Below are 17,639 nucleotides of genomic sequence, written 5' to 3'. Positions count from 1 at the left end.
AATCTCCGACATCCTAGAACCGAGAGGAGGCGGCCCGTCTCGTTGACCCATAAATGGGTTAAGACCGAGAAACGAGGCAGGCAGCCTCAAAATCTCCAGTTTCCCGTTCTTTTCTTGGGTTAGTCCTCTGATAAGTAGGTTAGGTAGCAGGTGTAGATCACAGCTTTGGCCCACCCCAGAGGAGGTCACAGAAAAGGGCAAAGTCGTCACCCACATCAGCTCGGCTCGACCGACCGCTGGAGCTACACCCCTCCCACCATCCCTTTCTCTTTCTCCTAGGCACAATTCCCTATTATCCGGGTTCTTTGTTCTTATAATGGTTCCCCATCTTCCATCTTTCTCCAAGAACACAAAATAACCCTTTAATGCTTAGAGAGGCAGAAAAACTGTCTCAGCCTTCAGTAATAATACTTGAATTACCCACACAAGGGTTTTCGTTTCAAGATGTGGAATCTTCAATTATTACTTTCCCATTTGGAGAGGAGAGAGGCCGGACAGACAGGAATGAGAACGTGTGTCTAATGGCAGGGGGGAGTAAGACCGCCTTTGTTCACGCACAACACATTTAGCGTAGACCCTTCTGGTCTGCGCGTGTCCTCAGAGCAACATAAAGGATAAAAGCATGGCAGAGATAGATTTTTCGAAACCGGCGGCACAATGGAGAGAGGAGCCATCAGGGAGGGTAGACAGGGAAGGATCAGGAGAACAAACAGAAATCTAGTCGTGAGGAGCATGTCCTCCAAAACTACCGATGCAGGTGAGAGTCTGGGGTGCATTATCGGCGTAAAAAGATTGTGAATTAAAACGGAGCAAGAGAAACAAGTTCAGGGGCGCTCGTCAACATGTCCTTCGCCGACAACAAAACCTCAATATCTGATAATGCAAAAAACCTTCCATCACAATGGACAAAAAGGACGTCTAGCTGCAAGCTTGCATTCAGAATGTGTTTAAGTTCATTGATTTCAGATGAAGTGGCGTGCTATTCATCAACCCTCAATTAATCATGTGGTCTCTATGTTAGGATTACCGACACTGGAGGAAGCTTCTGTGGAAATAATAGCTCTGAAAATGAAGTGCTATACAATATCCACTCAAGCACTAAACAACTGCTACCGCCCTGCAGTTACATCTCCTACATGACAAAAAAATCTTTGTGCTTAATATATTTGCCTATGCAATTTTATGTCTCGTCCAACAGTACTGAGAGTAGCAATTCATACAGTATCCTTGTAGCACAAACCCTTGGTCATATATATTAAAATATTGATGCATTTTATATGAGGGTGATCAATAACCTTGTAAAGAACCAGCACCTTTAAGACTGAAGCACACGGAGGATCAATACAAAATGAAACTGTCTCATTTTGAATGGGTCAGTCCATTAAAAACCTACAAGATGTGTGTTTATGTGTTTGAGATGAAAGGCTGTATTCCCTGTATACCAGTAAATGACATAATCCATAATCATATTTTTTTTTTCTTAGCATCTCAGGATTGAGCATAGAAATAGGTTTTATTCTATAAAATAGGGAACATTGCTATTGTTTGTGTCCTATATGAATGCAATGGTATAATAAAAAACACACAGACCTAAAAATGATAAATTGTGTAAATCATAACTGATTTCTTGATCATTTTTACATTTCAATCCATTCACAAATCACTCTGTCAATTTCAACAATACTTCATTTAGAACAACAATGTTCAGCAGATCACAGCAAACTTATGCCTTGAAAATGCAAACATCTACACTATCATTCAAACATTTTTTCTTTTTTTTTTGTGAGTCGTCTAGGCTAGTGACCTGCAGGCGTTAAGTCTGAGTTTCTCCTCTGTGTCTCTGATCAGGTTTTGGATGTCCATCTCACTGGGGATTCCTTCCATCTGTAGCTCCACAAATGCATGGTCATTCAGGAAGTCACCTTGCCAGTCCATTGTCTTCCCTGCAAAACATATATGCATATAAAGTTATTTTCTTTTTTAAAAACATTCTATATATATATTTACACACACACACACACACACACACACACACACACACACACACACACACACACAACAACAACTATATTAGCATCCAAACCAATGATAATATTGTTTATGAATGTTTTTTTATTATACTGTGCTGCAGTTTTGTCTTCTGTCATAGTTTTAGATATTGTTATACTAATCGCCCTTAGTGTGAAGATTCAAAATTCAAAGCGTTAATTGTCATGTACTCATTGAGGAAAACAAGTTTCTCTGAGCAATGAAATTCTTACTTTGCTGTCCACAATGAATGCCAAGACAGTGCAAAACTATAAACACACATACACAAACTGTAGTTACAAAGTAAACGACCCTTCATTCATTCATTCTGCTGAACATGCACTGCTCCTATGTCATTTTCTGCTGTAAATGCTCAAGTTCTTGAAAAAAGGATGGATTCTGATTGGCTGTCATACTTTTATTTATTTCATTAGCTGTAAAAATACTTAGAAAAAATCATTTACAGTTATAGTGTGAATTTCCCTAATGTTTTAAGTGTACAATTATTTTGAAAACTATATCTTTATAGTTATTGTAATAGTTATCATCCTTGGTATCAACAATTGATCTATAATAGAGAACATTGGTCCCACGTTATATTAAGTGGCTTTGACTACTATGTACTTACATTTAAATGAATCATTTAATACAATATATGTACTGTGTACATACATGTTTTACATTGTACTTATATGGAAAAAAAAAATACCTGCATGTATTATATCTGTAATTAATTTCTGTTGACCCATCCCTTAAACCTTAAACCTACCCCTTACTTTACCCCATACCACCACAATAGCAGCAGAAGTGTTTTGTAATACAATATGAACACAATAAGTAAAACAAATGTTTATGTAAGTACAAAGTTAAGGCCTAATATAAAGAGGAACCAAAACATTCGATATAGATCAGTGGTATCAACAGACTTTTATGGCTTGTGACATCATAAAGCTGGACATAAATATGGGAAGTCTCAGTTTGAATTTTGGGGTTTATTTCCAGAATATAGTTGCATCTTCGGGATTGCTAATGCCTGGGTTCTTTAACATAATAAAGTGTGACACATTTTTCCCCAAGTTTCAGACTTTCTCCACTCCAATGATTCCTGAATACAAATTGTCTTTCTTTTTTTTTTTCTTTTTTTTGCCGAAGAGATTTATTCATTACCATCATTGTTTCATATGATCAGTATTTTTTTATGCATGTTTCTCATCATAATTCATAAACCCACCCCAAAATAAAGAAATAAGGTAAGATAAGCTGGGTATTTAATTTTTTTAATTTAATTTTTTTTTTTTTTTTTTTTTTTTTTTTTTGAAAGAGAGAGAGAGAGATCAGGCAACCTAAGCGAAATGAACAAAAGTACAGAAAAGTTTCTTCTGCAGCAAAGGACTGTATTGGGTAAAACACATGAATATAAATACTGTAAGCACCATAACTTACTTTGTGGACAGCCATTGCAAGTAAAATGAAAAGAAGTAATCAATGTCTGAACAGCATTTGTCTGAATGGAATGGGAAATGTAAGCTTGAAAACTGAAGCCTTTATGTTTGATGCAACATGTCCTCGAACACACATGACGGCCCTTTACACGAAATGATTTGATGTCACCTCCAACAAGATCTTTGCACGTCAAAGCACAGCTGGAACAAGACACTAGTTATCATCTGCCATAAATATTTCTAGCCGCAATCCATTGCTTTTCATCTATCCGCCTCCCCTTTCTGTGTCAAGCTGGAGTGCCATTCAATTTACAGTACAGCTCGGTGGTAATACATGCATATCGGAAAGAGCGGCCTTGCGGTATTACCAGACGCTGGCGGGATATAGACTGACACATCTTCTTGCCCTCGCTTTAAATAAACAATCCATCTGGCCTCAGATTGCTATAAAGCCCTCAACGTTCAAGTCTCACACGGATCCAGCACGTGCTAGAGAGAGAGCGACTGTATCAACGTCGTCATCGCAAGTCAAGTGGAGTGTAATGGAGAGTGTCAGTGTCAATTTGGCTTTGCTGGCGCCCCTCTCCCCTTCATCTGGGCTGATTTTAATAATCCCTGTCAAACACCAAACAGCTCGCACTTCCTCTCCGACACGACAGCCCTTTCTCCTCGCTCAGGCAGAAATCTCAACATTAATTTAGCCCGCACAACGGCAAAGGCTGTCCAGCTGGACAAATATTATTTCCCTCACTTGACAGACTCCGCAGTTAAGCTCGCGTGTTATTATTTTCTAAACTCTATTCAAGCCTCGACTACTGTCTGAGGGGAAAGAGCGAAGAGAGAGAGACTGACTTGTGTAGGTTTTTAAGACACAGGATTAGGAAGTGAACAGTGTAATTACACTGGGACCGACTGCCTCAATGTCTGTGCGCGCACGCATGTGTGGAGCCGATGTTACAAAGGGATGCGCATCATCGCCCGTGTCTCATCCACATGAGAGTTGTGGGAAAAGTGTCAGGTTCATGCTGTCACCACATAGGGCCCAATTAGGCAGATGCACCCTCCATTTCCTTTGTCTTGTTATCTATTTTGAACTCAAATGTTGTGGAGTCCCAGAGTAGTTCTGAAAGCTGCCACACAAGGAAGAGAGCTGGAGCTGTGCATAAGTGTGTGTGTGTGTGTGTGAAAGAGAGAGAGAGAGAGAGAGCTGGGGCAGATGTATTCTCTCGACACTTAAAGACACACTAGTATTTCTCTGCATGTCTACCCTTACAAACTGCTCCAAGCTCAGAATGGAGGTAGCGATGTGAAATATTTAGCAGCCAGTGCCTGTCTAAAAAGGTTTTCCTATGTTCTAGCTCCCAAAACTCTTAAATAAAGCTTTTGGGATATTTAATGTATTAAAGAAGTATATTGTTTTACTCCAAAATAGTGAGAATGTTGTTTGTTGGTTGGTTGGTTGGGACAAGCAAAAGTGTGCAATATTCATTCAACACAGGTGAATGTGAAAAAGAAAGAATGCAAGGAAGAAAGAAAAAAAGTTTCAGGGGAATAAATTCAGTCTGTGTTTACTGACTGTGTGCATGTTGTTGTTTTTTGTCGGATGACTTTTCCTGAACTTGTCCTGGAATGGTTATGACAATATCCTCACTATACTTCACAATTTTTGGCTAACGTGAACTACAGTATTCAAAAGTTTCCACTGCTTTTCAGTTTCAGGTGAATTTGTCAAAATATGTCAGGTGCTAGAACATGACTGAGAGCTAGAGTGGAAAAAGAAGAAGAAATAAAAAAGACGTATATATATATATATATATATATATATATATATATATATATATATATATATATATATATATATATATATATATATATATATAGGAAATGTAATGCAATTTATATTCACATCACAATTACTGTTATGATTAATTAAATAATGGCTACCATGGTAACCACTCACCAGTTTTTTTCTCAATGTCTTCCTACAACACTTAATATTCAAGAGCTAGAACTCAGGTTGTTTAAGCAGGTTGAAATGGACACATTACATTGCAGAGCATATTAATTCACATCGAAAGCCTATCCATAATTCACATTTAGTCAATCACAGTTGGTCTTATGCGTAGTTGAAATATAATTTTGGCTTGATTGCAGGGTCATATACAGTACATAGATTTAAAAAAAAATGCATATGAGATATGTCCACAAAATTTTAGCTAAGCAAAAAAATGTCAAGTTAAGAGATTTTTACACAGTAAATGCTAGAAACAAAAGTATAGGTGCATCAAAATGCCCAAGTACTGCTAAAAGCTAAAGTTAAAGGAACACTTTTCCAACTCTGACCCCCGAACCATGTGGCAGGGCATCCAGCTCTGACCAGGTCATCAGTGACTACAACCCAAGCAACTCCACTCCAATGGTCACAGACGTCTTCTTCCTTAACGAGCTTAATTGCTTTTGTGCTTGCTTCAACAGTGACAACAAGGAGACAGCCACCAAGAGCACACTCTCAGCAGACCACCAACCCCTCAAACTTAAAACTCAATCCCACAGACGTCTACACTGCACTGAGTCGGATCAACGCATGCAAGGCTGCTGGCCCTGACTGCATTCCTGTATGTGTGCTTAGAGCATGTGCAGAGCAGCTTGCAGGGGTCTTCACAGACATTTTCAACCTGTCCCTCACCCGAGCAACACCTCAAGGACTGCCTTCCACCCACACTGGACCCACACCAATTTGCCTAACGCAGAAATAGGAACACAGAGGATGCAGTATGCACAGTGCTGCACTCGGTACTCACACACTTGGATAATAACAAGACATATGCTACTCAGCATTTAACAGCATTTCCCTCCACAAAACTTGGAGACCTGGACATTAACACCTCCCTCTGCAACTGGATTATGGGATTTCTGACCAACAGACCTCAGCATGTAAGGTCAGGCCACACCTGCTCCACCACCATCACACTCAACACCGGCGTACCACAGAGCTGTGTGCTAAGGCCATTCCTCTACTTCCTCTACACCTGCAACTGCAAGCCTGTGCATGGATCCAACTCCATCATTAAGTTTGCAGATGACACCATGGTGATTTGCCTCATCAGAGACAATGATGAGACTGCCTACAGGGAGGAGGTACATCACCTGGATGCATGGTATGCTGACAACAACCTGCTCCTCAACACCAGTACAACCATTGAGCTCATCATGGACTTGAGAAAGTGTGAAAGTGAAAGTGAAGTGAAATTCAACCAAGTATGGTGACCCATACTCAGAATTCGTGCTCTGTATTTAACACATCCAAAGTGCACACACACACAGCAGTGAACACACACAAAGCGTGAACACACACCCGGAGGAGTGGGCAGCCATTTATGCTGCGGCACCCGGGGAGCAGTTAGGGGTTCGGTGCCTTGCTCAAGGGCACCTAAGTCATGGTATTGCCGGCCCAAGATTCAAACCCACAACCCTAGAGTTAGGAGTCAAACTCTCTAACCACTAGGCCATGACTTCCATCATGGAAGAAGAAAGGAAGCACGCACGACCTCATCCATATTAACGGGATGGTTGTTGAATGGGTCTCCAGCTTCAAATTCCTGGTAACCCTCATCTCGGAGGACCTGTCCTGGACCACAACAACTCCAGCCTGAAGGCTCACCAGCGCCACTTCTTCCTTAGGACACTGAAGAAGAACCAGTTGTCTTCAGCCATCCTGGTAAACTTCTACCATTGTGCGATCGAGAACATCCTGACCAGTTCACAGTCTGGTATCACAGTCTGGAATGGGAACTGCTCAGTTGCTGACTGCAAGGCACTGCAGAGGGTGGTGAAAACCGCCCAACACATCACAGGGACACCACTTCCTACTATTGAGGACATCCAGAGAAAACACTGACTACGTCGAGCCTTGTACCTTACATGTGCAATGACAATAAAGTTGAATTTAATCTAATCTAATCTATAGAAACAACTACAGACAACTACTAGAAATACAGACAAAATCAAAATGATCAATTCAAACAAGCCTACACTACAAATGTTTGGGGTCAATATGTTTTTTAATACTTTTATTCAGCAATGATGAGTTAAATTTATTAAAAGTGATAGTAAAGATATTTATAATGTTACAAAAGATTTATGTTTACATTTAGTCATTTAGCAGATGCTTTTATCCAAAGCGACTTACAAATGAGGACACTAGAAGGAATCAAAATCAAAAAAAGATAAATTATATGTAAGTGCTATAACAAGTCTCAGTTAGCCTAACGCAGTACATGTAGCAAGGTTTTTTTTTATTTTTTATTATAAAGTAAATAAAAAGAAAACCGATAGAATAGAAAAAGAATAGAGCAGACTAGTGGTGAGAGGTCTTTTTTGTTTTTGTCTGTGGTTGATTGTATAATAAATAAACAGAAAACAGAATAGTATATACTATAGTATATACTATTAAGTATAGTATAAGAATAGAGATTGCTAGAGTTCGATGGTCAAATAAAGATGGAAGAGGTGGAAGATGGCTAAGGGCAAATAAACACTGTTCTTTTAAAGTTTCTATGAATCAAATAATCATAAAAAATTACAACAATTTCCACAAAAATATTAGGCAGCACAACTGTTTTAAAAATAACAAATCAGCACATTACAATGATTTATGAAGGATGATGTTACACGGAAGTTTGAAGTAACGGCTAATGGAAATTTAGCTTTACCATCACATTAAAAAAAGTAGTAAGTAACAGTGATAACATTTCATGATATTATGATTTGCACTGTATTTTTGATCAAATAAATGTAGGCTTTGTGAGCATAATTATAAAATAGGCCTATATCTTTCAATTAAAAATCTGCATTCATAATAGCTACAAAAGAGTTAGCAAAAAATATGTTAAAATAGATCTAAAGTATGTCACACCAAATCACATCACTTCCCAAGCATTTCATGTCTGCAACCCCTCATCAGACAGCTCCTATATACAGGGCGGTTCTTTTTAAAGCATTTAACTATTGCACTACATCCCTACTGATGGTCCAAGTCCATTATCACACCACACACACACACACACACACACACACACACACACCAGTAAAACCACTAAACACTGAGATTAAGGCAAAGTACACGGTACCTTTTCACGCTATGGTTTCAGGGGCTCTTCACCACATTAAATCCAACAGCAATGAAGGACTATCAGCGCTAAAATCCAAGCAGAATTGTCAGGTGCATTTCTTCCCAAATCTTTAATTTTCATTGCAGTGAAATGGCTTAAATGATCTGAGAAGTGTTTACTATTGCAATCAAATCTAACAGTGTCGAGTACATATAGACAATGGACAGTCTCACCAATTGAGACAGCACTAATGGAAGGAAACTGCGATTGTTTTAATAAGAAAGAAATAAGTGTTTCAGTCATTTATATCGATCCACCACATAAGATTGTAGGTAAAAGTGTCGTATAAGCGTAAAAGGCTTTCTGATGGTTAAATAGCATGCTGTCTAGCTCGCTTACGAGGTCGAATATTTAACTGTTCAGCCGTCGAATCCGTTTGTTTGTAAACACGTGTGGTGACGCACTGTTGTGATTCTTGCGAAAAGCGTCTCTGACAACCAACCGGAAGCATATCAGTATTTCCGTGTTACGGACCAGAGTATATCACCGAGTAAAGGGGGGAGCATGTACTTGTTAATAGTATCATGTTCTCCTCGTTCTTTATTTTTTACTTCATAAATTATCTATCTTTCATTCTAGGCATGTTTTCAGTATTTTGTTATAAGTGTATGCACATCAAGCTAGAGACAGTAATATTTATGTGAGTTTGAACATATTGGTTACCCCTAATAATATACCGTGGTCAGGCAACACACTGTACGCTAGTTTTGAAGAAGCGAAACTAAGCGAAATGACAGAAACAACGAAAGTGAGAATATATCGTATCAATCTAATCTTACAGTTAGCGTCATATTAAGTGTCTTTTGTGTTGTATATTTACAGTACTGAAGGTGTCGTTCGATAAAATGTCACTTTATATAGACGAATGGTCATTGGTGACATTTGGCGCGCCGTTGTATTAGGAGCGAGATCAAACTGTCCAATTCATCACATCAGAGTGAGTTCACGGTTTTCAGTTTCAGGTAAGATACTTTGTACGCATCTTATTTTTGTCAAAATCACAATCTAATTCAGTCAATTCAACTTTACTTGCTATTCTTCTGTTCTTTAGTGTTTGTAAACAGCCAATAGCTGTAATATGTGTATTATATAATCTGTTTTTCTCACTAGATGATCATGATGGACAAATACATCTTTCAAATGTCTGGCATCAAGAATCATTCCCAGAAAAGACAGTTACTCCACGGCATCAGAAAGCTGGGGGGCATATATTTTGGGGGCTCTGTAAGTATCTGCTCTAAAGACACGTACATTCTTGCCCTTTACCATGGTAATAGTATATATAACTTAGTGTAACAACGTTATAAATGAAGAGTTCTGCTGTTGTACAGTGGCCCCAAAATATTTGGAGAGTTAATCAGACTTAATGTGTTTGAATTTGTTTGCATTAGATATGAAATATCAAACCAAATATATTAAAATAATACTGATAAAAACAATAATACACGAAAAAACACATTAAGTGAAATATTTAACAAGCATGTTATGTTTGAAACATTTAAATAACAGTTAATATAGCCATATATACCAATACACGTAAAAGTAATTGGAAGTTAATTGTAAGAAAAGGTCTAGCATTATCTGCATCTTTGACTTATTTTGATATATTATCAAATGTAATTCAATATTTTGAACCACTCAGAAGTGCACTGCTATATAATTCAGTTAATTAAACAAGCCTCTCTTCCACAACGTCAAGCATTTTTTTACTGTGCATGTAGAAAATGATAAAGTGTTGGTAATTAGCCCTGAAAAATGACTCTAATTGCTTCCCGATGCTGCAGTGTATTTTGGACCATGTAATTCTGTCCTTGCCCTCAATATCATCTTAATATAGTCACAGATTGCTCTCTCTATTAATTGAAACCCTCATGAGAATAAACCCAACCTCCAAGTTCTTGACCTTTTCCTAAATGATCTCATGATAAGGTTTAGTAAGGTGACTTTACAATGTCCAATAAAAGAGAGTTTTTTTAATCTTCATTTACAGTTCACAATATTTCACTGAGACATGTTTCTATGTTCCAGGTTTATAAGGAGGCAACAACTCACCTCATCGTCCAAAAAGCTTTAGCAAGTGAAAAGTTTATCGCAGCCTGTGCGGGAGGTCTGTAATATTGAGCTGACTGTCATAATCGAGTAGAAAGCATGCAATAAAATAACACCACATAACATAAAACAACATAAATAACTGTTTCAGGAAAGTGGATAGTCACTCCAGAGTTTGTTCTGGACAGTGTGAATCAAAAAGCATGGCTTCCAGAGGCTCCATATGAATTAAACTTAACAGCTCAGACTCCTGAAACACCCAATCCGCTGAAAACATGGAGAGAGAGGGTGTCTAATGGCACTGTGTCTGGAGCTTTTCAGGTGAATAGCACTATATTGTTAACTCACGTAGAAAACAGCTAAAAGAAATTTAACATGTTTGTCATTTCCCATCTCCACCTGCAGGATTGGGTTGTGCTCGTTGACATTGATGATCCAGCGAAGAGAAGTGTGTTTGTCAGGTCAGGATGTGCACAGTGACAACTTGCCTTCAGAAATGTTGTTGCTGTTTAGTCGGAGGCTCATGGTGAATCTGCTAAAACCACATTTTGTTTGCAGGATATTAAAAGTAGGCAGAGCTGTTGTCTTCACAGACTGGTCGACTTCATATGATGTTACTCACGTGATAACCACAAAAACATCTAAAGATAAAGGCCAGAAGTGCAGAATCCCTCACTATAGTGTCAGCTATGTAGCCAAACATCTTTTTGGGGTAAAGGAACTCTTTGTATTAATTGCTTTAAAAAATCTGGACTATTATGTAGTCTAAAATCTATTTTTTTTCTCAATACTTTTATTCGGGAAGTAGCATAGAATTCACTAAAAGTGACAGTTTTTTCAAACTTTAACAATATTAAACTGTAATAATTTTTTCTTTTACATTTGGACAGCTTTTACTTTTTACATTCAACCCCCGAATTTGCTATTGGTGATTTATTTTCTGTCTTTCTTTTGCAGGATGTTTGCGCAGAGTTGAACTGGTCCTGTAATTTGGAGTCCTTCGGTGAAGAAGAGAGCTGTAAAATGGCCGTCGATGCTGCCGCAGTCACTGACTCTATGGATGTTACTGAAGACCTCTCACAAAAAGAATTGGAGGAAATGCTCAAACAATACATCATAATAATGGAGGTCCGATATATTTGTATTCTCCTCATCCACTTTTTATGCTGGAACTTTTATATATCATTTTGAAACATAATTATGGCTTTCACAGATGGATTTTGGGCACAAATGAGAAAGTTGTCATGGTTATCAATGTAATTTCTATAAAGTATGACCTCACATGACATCTCGTTTCAGCAACGGAAGAAAATGCTTTTGACAGTCCCAGAGTTCTACAGCTACTACACACCCAACCTGCCAGTTCAGGTATTCAAATCTATGAAAAACTTTTCAACAAACCTATCTGCCAGACACAAGCTGTTAAAGTACAAAAATGAGTGTTTGACTCATCAAGAGGATCAGGTCATTCAATTTCCTGTGTGTCACGTAGAGGAGTAATAAACGCAAGGCTCATCACAGCCAGGTCACCTGATTTAGGCAAATCCGTTGGATAGGTATTCTCATGATTGGCATACCCATTAAAGAAACATTGTAGTGTGCCTCCACTGGTTTCTCAAGCCGAAATGTCCGAATGCACTCATTTGACACTGACCCTGAGAACACATTACCATCAGTCATCTTATTTCCTGTATGTCTTTCTTTCTCTGTGTCTCTTGTACCCAGATTCCAGCGGTAGATTTCAGCAATGTGCAGAGCTTGGTAGAGTGTGCCTTCTTCCCACAAGCTCTGGAGGAGATTCTGGGGTCCCTTCAGCCTGGGGTGATGCCCCCAGCCCCGCTGCTCCAACAGCTAATGCACCACGCACTGCATGTGTGTATAATAAGAGCTATTCGAAATCCTTATAAAGCACTGTTACATGTGTGATAGTTTCTTTTTCATTAAGGATGTTGTGAGGATAGTGATTTCTAATACGTAATAGCAGCATTCTTTACCACCCACTGAAAGTCTATTCACACAAAGTGCAAATATTCATGGCAATAAGATGTTAAATAGTGTTTTTTCATTATGCAAAAACTCACTACTGTGTTTAACAATTGCCATTGTTGTTTTCTGAATACAAATAGCATACAGCCATAGAGTCAAGCTTAATGAAAGTGAATACAGAATATGACAAACGTGATGTCATTTATAAATATATATATATTATATTTATATATTAATTTATATTTATATAAATTAATACTTTTATTTAGCAAATACACATTAAATTTATAAAAAAAATATATATTTATAATGTTACAAAAGATTTTTATTTTAAATGAATGCTGGTCTTTTGAACTTTCTATTCATAAAAAAAAAAAAAATCCTGAAAATATGTGTCATGGTTTCACAAAATATGAAGCACTGCTACTGGTTTTTCAACATTGATAAAAAGAATAAAATGGTGCTTTAGCTCAAAATCAGCATATTCAAATTATTTCTGAAGGATCATGTGTCAAAGAAGACTGGAATAATGGCTGCTAAAAAATTCAGCTTTGCCATCACAAGAGTAAACAGTATTTTAAAAGATATTAATTATTTAATATATAAACTTTTGATCAAATAAATGCAGCCTTGATGATCAAAAGTGACTTCTATCAGAAAAATAAAACGATCTTATTGGCCCTAAACATGAATGTGTCTAAAAATAAATAAAGAATTTCTATATTTATAGAATTGATTGTGTTACTATTTGCTTTCATTAAATTATGATTGTGGATATATCCGAATTATACAGGCCATCAGCCACCTTCCTCTCTAGGTATCTGTTTTGAACACTGAGGTTTATGTGATGATCTGAACTCTTTAGAATAGATGGAACTGTTTAAAGAATGTACTTTATTACAAAAGCTTGTTTACACCTCTCAGATAACCCAGTCTTTGCTCTTGCTCTCTTACTTCTTACTTAGGGTGATGCAAAGCCATTGTACCTCAGCATGTTTATCACAGTCCTCCACAGCATCCTGCGCAACAATCCTACCTGGGGTTCTCCTGGACACACTAAGTACTTTCTTCAGATCCTCCAGTGTCCAGAATGTAAAGGCGGTCTCTGGTCACTTCTTGAAACATCAGTTCGGTATGAAACTGTCAATGTACCTGTCAGAACAGCTCATAGGTAAATAGAGTTTCTGTCAGTAATGCAGTTTTGTCTGATTTATTCAAGAGTGTGTCTTGCAAGCGAACCCACCTGTCACTCACTGCCAAGCCCACCGTCCACCGAGCTGTTTCGTCTCCATTGTAACCTGCAGGAGTTCTTCCTGAGACTCTTTCAGCTGGAGCTTCATGCTGCTAGCTCAGGGTGAGCACCCGAGCTCTGTTCATCTCCGCTTCAATGAAACAACAACTTTTTGATTCTGCATGAGCCCAAAGAAAAGAAACTGCAGTATTTTCCCACCCCTCCACTAAATAAACACAGACAAAACATGTCATAAAGAGTGTAGAAATAAAACACAATATTCAGCTGCTTGGAGAGATGCTGATGTCTTGCTGTTCACCTTGTTTTGAAGATAAAGACTTTGTACTATTTACATTCGGCCTGTTTTGACTGATAGAAAGACAGTGGTTTAGTAACTGAGTTAACTATAGATATTAATGCCTAGATTATACATTAGCAACTATTCTTTATTGCCATCACATACCTACGCATCCTCCATATTTGACAGGATGACATATTTGATATTTAATTGACAACTGAATAAACTATATTAAATAATCCCAAACCTAAAATGTTGCCAGTTTCATCATAGCAGATCTGTCATTGTATTTGTAGCAGCTGTATCTACATATATATGGCAACCCTGTCTTCCTCTCTGCAGGAGGTCACCCGGAAGCAGTCGGGCGTCTGTTCTGTACAGTACTTTCTGGAACATGTGGGAGAAGTCCACGCTGACCTCCAGGGCAGTTCAGCAACTCGGCAAGCTGCTGATCAAGACTGTACTCTGGGCTGTCAACTCCGCTCAGGTGTCATTCAAGTCTCCTACTTTCCTGCTTATAATGACAGCCACTTTATGGTTTATTGAAATCTTCTGTTTTAGACATTTATACGTTTGTTGGTTTAATTCTGCGAAATCATTGTGTAGATAATTTCCCAGCTAAAACTAAAATTTGTCACAATATGCCAGCAACATTATGCCAACAAATTTCCACATTAAATATACCATTTTGTAGAGACATGTCCATTCCAGATGCTTCATCAGTTTTCTGTGTGTTTGTGTGCAGGAGTGGAGGCTGGGAATGTCGGTCACTCTGCAGGAGACTCTGTGTGTAGTGGTGGAGTTCTGGGCTCAGAAACACAGTCCGCTCAACAGCAGTCTGGTGGAGAAAGGCTTTAAAGACCTGGCAGAACACATTGCTATACTGTGCCAAGGTACCCTATAGTGCAGTGGGAAACTGGTGAAGAATCATGTTATGCACTTAAAGGAATAGTTCACCCAAAAATGAAAATTTGCTGAAAATACAATCACCCCAGCCTATTCAATTTGTAGGTGAGTGTGTTTGGTCATCGGGTAGATTTGTAGAAATTTTGCAACCAATGACAACCTGATCGGCTGACAAAAACAACAGTAGTTTATGACAGACATATCCTAAAAGCTGTGAAAATGAACCCTAAAATACATGTCTGTAAAATCACCAACAACCTCCAGAAAGCTGAGGTTATGCTCTGTCAATCTACAGTCTGCAGGAGAATTTGACACAGAATTACAGAAGCTACACAGCAAGATGCAAACCTGTGATCAGCACCAAAAATAGAAAGGCAAGATTCTTCATAAATGTGAGCCAGTAGAGTTTTGGAACTGAGTTGATGGACTGATGAGACAAAGATGAACCTATATTTAAGTGATCGAAAAGCAAAAGTGTGGAGAAAAAAGGTAACTGCGAATGTTCCTAAGCATACATCCTCATCTGTAAAGCCTGGTGGAGGTGGAGTCATGGTTTGGGCGTGAATCGCTGTCTCTAGAATAGGACCTCTTCATTTTAATGATGACTTAATGTATGATGGCAGTAGCAGAATTAATTTTGAAGGGTACAAAATCATATTGGCTAACAATATTCAAGAAAATGGCACAAACTCATTAGGAAGCACTTCATATTGGATCAGGACAATGACCCAAAACACCCTGCCAATTCAGTCAATGTCTTTATCAGGGCAAAGCAATGTAAAGTCTTAGATTGCCCAAATCAATCTCCAGATTTAAGTCCAACTGAACATTAATTTCACCATCTGAACAGGAGACTAAAGACAGAAACTCCCCAAAACAAGCAACAGTTGGAATTGGCTGAATTAAAGGTTGGAGAAAAGCATTTCAGAGCATAAGACCAAGAGTCTGGTGATGTCTATGGGTTGCAGACTCACTGCTCTGATTGTATGCAAGGGATCTGCAAATAAATATTAGCTTTTAATCTTGTACTTCTGCCTTAAATTCAACTGTTCCAATACGTACGCTCACTTCAAATAGTTGGACAAACTCTAAAAGTTCTGTCCTTTTTATATAGAAAAACATGTCACATGAAAAGACCTAATAATAAAATGTGACATTCTGTTGTTTTGTCGCATATTCATCTTTTAATCATATTTGCAAATGTATTGACTCCACAGCAGAGAAAGCTATTTTGACTTTACTGTTACCAATACTTATGGAGGACAAACTCTCTCTCTCTCTCTCTCTCTCTCTCTCTCTCTCTCTCTCTTTCTCTCTCTCTCTCTCTCTCTCTCTCTCTCTCTCTCTCTCTCTCTATATATATATATATATATATATATATAAACGGGCATTCAGAAGTTTGGGATCAGTAAGATTTCTTATGTTTTTTAAATAAATTTCTTATGTTTATCAAGGCTGTATCTATTTCATCAAAAATACAGTAAAGAAATGCAATTGTGTGAGTGTGTGTGTGTGGGTGTGTATATATATATATATATATATATATATATATATATATATATATATATATATATATATAAATAAAATTATTATTATTATTATTTATGTATTTATTTTTATTCATTTGAGGGAATGTACAATAAAGGTTTAAATAGCTTAATGGCTGTTATGACCTTCCGGTCTCCACCTTTAGACCTACCCTGTGAGATGCTGAAGGAAGTGATTCCAGCCCTTCGCTCTGCAAGACTCCGGATGTTCACTGCCGACGCCATCTATAGAAACATCTGCTGCAGCAGGGGCCTGATCCTCAGCTCTGAACCACTCTGCCTGCTCACAATTGTGAGTTTTAACTTGTGTCCAACTCTATTAAAATAAACATCATGATTTATTGCAACTACACTTTCATTTGCAGCAAATTGCCTTCCCAGAAGTCTGCATTCATCATATAACACAACACAATACAGTGAATAGAACATTCAGTGAGAGATGGAGGAAAAATAGTGAGGAAAAAATGTTACGATTTATTTTGCTTGTCTCTTGCCAGGTCTCAACCTACCTCAAAGCTCTGGGGATGTTGTGTGATCGAGAACCAGTCCAAACCCTGAAGGGACAGACTGACAGAATAGAGATGAATCAACCCTCTACTAGTCGTGCCGGCCATGTGCCAGGCTCAGAGTGAGTTTCAGCTCTGCCACATCTATCTGCTCTTGCTATTGTCCTCCATACTGACACTGCAGATCACAGAGCACAGGAAAAAAAAGCAAAAACACGTTGACTTTTTAAAACTATTTGTATAATTTCGATGAATAGACCTGGTACTAGTGTTTACTTTTGTAAGATGTTTCTCTGTAAAATCACAAGAATTAATAGGTGTCATTTTCTACATCCTTGTGCCATCAGAGCACATTTTGAGATAACCACTCTCCACTTACAACACTATAAGATCCTCTTTATGTCAGCATCCATACGTGTATGACAGAGGCAGAGAGTGCAGTAGGTGCCTTTAATTGGACAATTTTCTGCCATTA

General features: G+C 38.1%; 2 protein-coding genes across 6 annotated transcripts in view; one reads left to right on the top strand and one right to left on the bottom strand.

The window, feature by feature from the left end:
* Nucleotides 1-9,123, bottom strand: part of kiaa0825 (KIAA0825 ortholog) — a 126,166-nt gene extending 117,043 nt beyond the window's left edge. Inside the window, exons 1-3 of one of the 4 annotated variants that reach the window (XM_052556455.1) lie at nucleotides 8,981-9,123; nucleotides 8,600-8,667; nucleotides 1,805-1,943 (exon numbers count right to left, since the gene is read on the bottom strand). In XM_052556455.1, coding sequence (XP_052412415.1) covers nucleotides 1,805-1,935 — 131 coding nt within the window. In that variant the 5' untranslated portion in view covers nucleotides 1,936-1,943; nucleotides 8,600-8,667; nucleotides 8,981-9,123. Of the gene's footprint in view, nucleotides 1-1,804; nucleotides 1,944-8,599 lie in introns of all 4 variants that reach the window. The other 3 variants (XM_052556457.1, XM_052556458.1, XM_052556456.1) reach the window with 3 other exon arrangements.
* A 194-nt stretch (nucleotides 9,124-9,317) lies between these two features.
* The window catches only part of slf1 (SMC5-SMC6 complex localization factor 1), a 28,155-nt gene continuing 19,833 nt past the window's right edge, over nucleotides 9,318-17,639 (top strand). The window contains exons 1-16 of one of the 2 annotated variants that reach the window (XM_052556460.1): nucleotides 9,318-9,389; nucleotides 9,464-9,603; nucleotides 9,752-9,865; nucleotides 10,670-10,748; nucleotides 10,842-11,011; nucleotides 11,096-11,151; nucleotides 11,249-11,402; nucleotides 11,648-11,818; nucleotides 11,990-12,058; nucleotides 12,416-12,562; nucleotides 13,642-13,808; nucleotides 13,896-14,030; nucleotides 14,548-14,692; nucleotides 14,951-15,098; nucleotides 16,805-16,950; nucleotides 17,156-17,286. In XM_052556460.1, coding sequence (XP_052412420.1) covers nucleotides 9,752-9,865; nucleotides 10,670-10,748; nucleotides 10,842-11,011; nucleotides 11,096-11,151; nucleotides 11,249-11,402; nucleotides 11,648-11,818; nucleotides 11,990-12,058; nucleotides 12,416-12,562; nucleotides 13,642-13,808; nucleotides 13,896-14,030; nucleotides 14,548-14,692; nucleotides 14,951-15,098; nucleotides 16,805-16,950; nucleotides 17,156-17,286 — 1,832 coding nt within the window. In that variant the 5' untranslated portion in view covers nucleotides 9,318-9,389; nucleotides 9,464-9,603. Of the gene's footprint in view, nucleotides 9,604-9,751; nucleotides 9,866-10,669; nucleotides 10,749-10,841; nucleotides 11,012-11,095; nucleotides 11,152-11,248; nucleotides 11,403-11,647; nucleotides 11,819-11,989; nucleotides 12,059-12,415; nucleotides 12,563-13,641; nucleotides 13,809-13,895; nucleotides 14,031-14,547; nucleotides 14,693-14,950; nucleotides 15,099-16,804; nucleotides 16,951-17,155; nucleotides 17,287-17,639 lie in introns of both variants that reach the window. The other variant, XM_052556459.1, reaches the window with a different exon arrangement.

The sequence above is a fragment of the Carassius gibelio genome, chromosome B5 (assembly GCF_023724105.1).
Source record: "Carassius gibelio isolate Cgi1373 ecotype wild population from Czech Republic chromosome B5, carGib1.2-hapl.c, whole genome shotgun sequence".
Taxonomy (NCBI): Eukaryota; Metazoa; Chordata; class Actinopteri; order Cypriniformes; family Cyprinidae; genus Carassius; species Carassius gibelio.
This window is presented reverse-complemented; position numbering and strand designations above follow the sequence as displayed.